Source organism: Sapajus apella, unplaced genomic scaffold (assembly GCF_009761245.1).
Source record: "Sapajus apella isolate SASKATOON/1434 unplaced genomic scaffold, GSC_monkey_1.0 scaffold78, whole genome shotgun sequence".
In the NCBI taxonomy this organism is placed as follows: Eukaryota; Metazoa; Chordata; class Mammalia; order Primates; family Cebidae; genus Sapajus; species Sapajus apella.
In genome coordinates, this window is record NW_022437018.1 from 914,954 (window position 1) to 920,953 (window position 6,000).

Here is a 6,000-nt window from a genome sequence, read left to right on the forward strand (position 1 = left end):
CCGCCAAAGTCTCTTCTTATGACATGTAGGATTGCCATTATATGAGAACAGCTAGAGAAACTTAGCAGAGATTATTAGAATTGAGAAGAGATTTTTTGAGGATGCCTATAAGTTGAAACTGACTTACCTGAAATAGCAAAATCATACGGAATCCAGAATTATGAGTTAGAACAAGAATTATAAAATACTTAGGCTGAATTTTCATGTTCATAGAAAATGATTCAAAATCAGTTGTTTGTTCTTTCAGCTTTCTTTTGGTTTTGTGGTGGTGGAAACAGGGACAATAGTAAGATTTTTAACAACTCGCTGGAATTCACTCTAGGGCTTTTTTTTTCTTCCTGGAAACAAAAGATCATCATTTTCTTCTCAGAGATCTTGTGGCTTTGCATAACTTGGCATTCCTTAGTTTAACTGACACCATGATAGTTATAGTTTTGTTTCCATAAGGAAGTACTAATTATTTTAAATATGTTTCCCAACTTTCAGGTAACATTTCACACAACTGGGAAGCATCAGCATCTAATTTTGGCGTGGGGGGATGACCAAAATGATCTGCTTAATTATTCCTTGAAAGCAAACTAAACATTTTGGACAACATGTTGACTTAAGCCTATCACATGTTTCTTGGAAGTGATTTTCTTGTCAAATTTTTCTGGAATTAATTGGATTGTATGAAATGTACAATATCCTCTTGAAAAAGTGTCAGCATCTCTGTCCACTGTAGCATCCACAAAATTATCTCTTTATGTTAATGATGTTTTTGAAAATGTTACTTTAATGTTTACAGAAAATGATTCAAAATCAGTAGTTTGTTCCTTGAGTTTTGGTTTTGTGAAGGTGCAAATAGGGACAATAAAGAGATTTTTAAAAAACCAAAAACCAACTAGCTGGAACTCACTTTGGAATTTTTTATTTCCGCTGAAACAGTAGGTAGTAATTTTCTTCCCAGTGGTTTTGTGGCTTCTTTGATTTCAACCACATCTTCCTAGACTTACCTTTTCCAGTTCCCTTATTTACCTGCTTTGATGAACATTTAGGACATATTTTTGCATAGCTTATGGATACAGAACCTCTGACTTGCTTACTGCCCTACTTCCTGCCTTTGCACCCTTTCTTCCACCCCATGCCACTTGCAGGAGATGTGCTTGTCAGCCCCCAAAATCCAGTAACCTATCTCTAGTACTGAGGTTCCTGGACCAACCTCCATCCACACCCCCTGCAGAGACGTGTTTATCAGCCCCTGGATCCAGTAGTCTAGCTCCAGCACTGGGGTTCCTAGACCAACCTCCACCCACACCCTCTTTAGAGACCTATGCTTCCACCCCAACCCCCATCATGGAATGCTTCACACTCCACTACTCCCACCTGCTGAAGCTAACTTACATTAATAGTGTGCCATATCAAAGCTCTAAGAATAGACTTGGAGACATTGTAGATGATGGTTTTAAAAGCTTCATTGATAACTTCCTAAGGAGAATTTTGACTTCCTAAAAGCGAAGTCAGTGTGGACCCTTCCTATGTGTAATCACTGCAGTGGCCAGAATTTATTTGTAGGGAGTGTCAGCCAAGCACAGTACTTGGTGGCTTCACTTTGTGTCATGAATTCAAGTCTGTTTCAAAGGCATTGATGTGCACAGCCATAGGACAGTGGAGATAACAAGAGATACATTACCCGTCCTAGATGTGTGGGGTGAGCCTTGAAGCCCTTTGGCTGCAGTGAATCACCCTCAGGGTCTTGCAGGTACCAGCTCTCTCTTCTTTTTTGGGACCTTTCCACATGCCCTCCTCTGCCCGGGATACTTTCTTACCTTTTCTCTGGTGAGCCAACTTTTTCTCCTCCTTCAGGTCACAGCATTAGTAAGCATTTTCTTGAGGTAGCTTTTCTTGACCACCCACGACTGGGTTAGGACCCTCTCTGTACATGCTCATATTGTGCTGCCCCATTCTGAAACATGGCACACAGTACTGTGATGGCAGTTTGCTTATATTCTCCTTTGTAAGATTATGAGTTCCCACAAGGTAGGAATCATTTTGTTTGCCGTTGTATCCCTGGTATCTAGGACAGTGCCTGTCTGACCAAAAGTTATCAATATCATCATTAATACAAGGGCTAATATTATCAAGCACTCACTATGTGCCATGCTATGTGCTTGGAGTTTTCTCATTAAGTTCTCACAACGACTTTCGAAATAGCTACAATAATGAATTTTACAGAGGAGGAAACTGAGACTGATAGAAGTTAAGTAATTTGCTCAACACAGCACTCATAGAAAGCAGCAGAACTGGTATTTGTCTCTGGAATCCCTGCTCTTAATGGCTAGATTACACACAATGAATGATGCACAAATAAAGGATACCTGCAAAGGCATCTGGCCAGAGCTCTGTGTGGGCCAGTAGCCTCGTGAATTATCCGAGGAGTTGGCATTGGCTGGCTACAAACTGTGTTCCAGAGAGTCACATTTTTCTAGTCATATAGGAGACATCAGCTCCAGATGCCAAGTCTAATTACAGGCAATTTGTTTTCTCTAAGAAGTTTGGCATTTACTATGGCTCATAGAACCTTAGAGGCCATGCAGTATAGTATACAGAACTCTGGTTTTAGAATTAGGGATTCAAGACTTGGGATTACCCCACCTCCCCTTAAACACAGTGTTGATGTGAGTAATTTGAGAGCGGTCTTTGTGAACAGGCTTCTCTGCACAGTGTAGACAGGGAGCTATAGTGTGGGTTAGAGGGAGTATGTATAAAGCTGTCTTCCCAACTTGATGGCTGTTACCTACTGCTCTTAGGATATTTTCTCCGGCATATTATTTCCTGTCATGGAGCACTGTTGGTGCTTAATAAAAGAAGTGTACATGCAGAGTGATTTCAGGGCAGTTCTTCTAATGATTTAAGATTTCAGAAGTTAGGTCTTCTACTCATATGTTAAAAGGGAAACTTACCTATTACAGTATCATAATATGGCCCCTGACATTATTTACTAGATTAAGTAACTATATTATTTACTTCAGAAAAAGAAAAGGATATAGATTGCTTTCTTACTGCCTCCTCCCCACCAACAGCATTATAGTAAGATCTTATTTTTCTATCTTTCTGTTTTTTTTTTTTCTTTGAAACTGTGTGTTTCAAGGCAGAGGTTTCCTTTGTTAGACGAGCTTGGCTGTTGGGCAACTATGCCACCTTGCACCCAGCCAAATCACTTCTTCCTCCCCTACCCCAGAAAAAAGAAACAAGGTGTTTCTCCCTGTGGCCCAGGCTGGAATGTGGTGGCATGATCATAGCTCACTGCATCCTTGAACTCCTGGGCTCAGGTGATCCTTCTGCTGCAGCCTCCTGAGTAGCTGGGACTACAAGCGTGTGCCACCACACCCAGCTAATTTTTGCATTTTTTGTAGAGATGGGGCTCACTATAATGTCCAGGCTGGTTTTGAACTCCTGGCCTCAAACAATCCTCCTGCCTCAGTCTCTCAAAGTGCTGGGATTATAGGCATGAGCCACTGCATGCAACCTTATTTTTCTGTCTTATCTCTTTGAGAGTCTTAAGTAACTTAGAGGAAAATTATGAAGCTAGTTAAATCCAGGGCCTGCTGTGTACAGGGAAGATAATTTAGTTTCTATTTTGCAGAGACAGGCTGTAAATAAGTAAGTACAGAAAATAAGAGGATTTCCACTTGCAATAAGGGTTAGGAGGGAAATAAGCACAATGAGGTGGGAAGAATAATTGTGGTTGGGTTGGTGTGAGAGTAGAAAAGGATGACGAGTTGGACAAGGTAGCAGCTGAAGTCTGAGCATTAGGAGCTGGGACAGGAAATTCTGGGGAAGAGATAACAGTGAATGCAGGGGCTCGAAAGGGGAGCCTGCTGGGCATGTTTTAGGGGCGGCAACATGGCTGATGCAGAGGGAGTTAAGAAAGATAACATTTTATTTTTTATTTTTTACTACTGATTTAGACTTAACTAACCAAGTTAATGGTGCAAACAACCAAACACATTAGCAGAGACAGGCATGAATGAGAGAAGCAGCAGCTGGGGCCAGATGCTGTAGGGTTGAGGTAACGAGCTCATCTGCCTCAGGGCCAGACCAGTACCTTGACTTAGTGAAGACAGTGTGGCTTTACTTTTGTTCAGTCTTTAATAGAGACATAGGTGTAGAGAAAAATTACTCTGAGAAAGACAGCAAATACCATGATAAATGGCAAGTGAGCAGTACAATGCCATGGTGACTATGGCAAGTGGCCTTTGACCTCAGTCAGAGACACAGTAGGGACTGGGAGCAGCTCAGAGCCTGCTGGCCCTGACTCAAGGTGGGCAGCTGTTCCTCGGTGCCAGCCAATAATTGCCATGTGGGAATGTGAGCTCTCTGTGCTAAATTTGCCAAGTTTTCCAGAGAACCAGAAATCTGAATTTTTATGTGACATTCCCAGATTTTAAAATGTTGGCTCAAACTTTAATAAAAAGTTACAATGAATAGACAAAATGCATCTGTGGGCTTTCAGTCTGAAACATCTGCTGAAAGCCCTTTTATATTATGATAAAGGGGGTTCACTGAAGTATGGTGCATGTGAACCATTTATCCTTGTGCCTGGTACATAGCCAACACTGAGGAGAAAAAGGTACTTATTATTCATTGCACTCTTGATGTGTTTGGGTTGTTTTCACCATTAATTTATTTAATGAACTCTCAATCCATATTAAAGATAAATATTATCCTAGTCTAATTCAAGAGATTAAATTAATGAATGATAGTTGCTGTTATTTGCATATTGTTTAGTAGTTTGCTCTATTATTTAGGTTAATTCTGTGTTCGTGTTACAAGAGCAAACGTTAATCTTATGTAATTCATGTAAAATTAGGAACAAAGGATGCACATTTTAAATACCTGTTCTTTTCTTATTTACTGTCCATTTCCTTTGCTGGGCAGTCGTTGCTTTGCTCACTTGTTCTGGTGCTTCCACCCATTTAGGTCATGAGACCTCCTAGCTAGTGTTAGCTGCATGTGCAAGTGGGAAGGACCTTTGGCAAAAATGCCATTCTGAACCAGGCGAAGGATGATGAGGAATTCAGCCTTATGATGTGACGTCGTGTTTAGAGGGTTTTCATCAGTTTTAATGAAACACAAATGTGTCCAAAGAAGGTTACTTTTTCCTCCATGGAAAACAATCTTCATTTAGTATGTTCTAACTCATGCAGTTTTGTATTACAAGAATCATGTTTGGTGTGTTGCAATCCCTTGGCAATTGTCTTGGGGAATTTTATTCAGCACAAGTATCTCTGACGGTTCTGGCATCAAGTTGGGTTAATTACTTGTTCATGTATTTTTTGGTCTTGTCTTTACGTTAAAATTCTGGAGCATCGTGGAGAGGAACACTGGGAGTAACAAAATATATTTGAATATTTCTAATAGATTAAAGGCTTATAAAAACATCTCTTTTTCCCCCCAAGGCTTTTTTTCTTTGCATTGTTTTCATATGAGCTCATTTTGTATCAACATGAAGCTAGGAACTTGAAAATAAGCTTTTTGTTTGAAAAATCTTATCTGTAAACACTAGTTTTCAATTGAATCAATATTTCCCTCAATTTTTGTTACAGATCATGGAGGAAACAAACACACAGATTGCTTGGCCATCAAAACTGAAGATCGGAGCCAAATCCAAGAAAGGTAAATTGTGAGAGAGTGAGAAATAAGTGGTTTTGATAACTTAGATTATGGAATTACTGCAGATTTTCTGGGGAGAAAAATAATTTTTATTCTTAACATTTTTGTCTCAAAATATTTGTTAAGTAGTAGTCTTTCAGGAGGATTTTCATAATTGAAAATAATGTATAGGTTTTAATCCAATGGAAAACGATTAACTATTAATATGATAGAAACATAATTATGAAAGATACAGCAACCTGTGATTTCACGAATGCCCATTCAATTGATATTCATGAGTCATGGTAACTCTCCACATGTTTTTTTTAATATATATATATTAAAAAATTATATATATATAATAAA

At 39.3% G+C, this 6,000-nt stretch overlaps 1 protein-coding gene across 6 annotated transcripts in view; it reads left to right on the forward strand.

The window, feature by feature from the left end:
- Positions 1-6,000, forward strand: part of BICC1 (BicC family RNA binding protein 1) — a 317,997-nt gene that overhangs the window by 180,706 nt on the left and 131,291 nt on the right. For all 6 annotated transcript variants that reach the window (XM_032252528.1, XM_032252529.1, XM_032252530.1 and 3 more), the window contains one exon: positions 5,589-5,658. In XM_032252528.1, the coding sequence (XP_032108419.1) occupies positions 5,589-5,658 (70 nt within the window). The remainder of the gene's footprint in view (positions 1-5,588; positions 5,659-6,000) is intronic.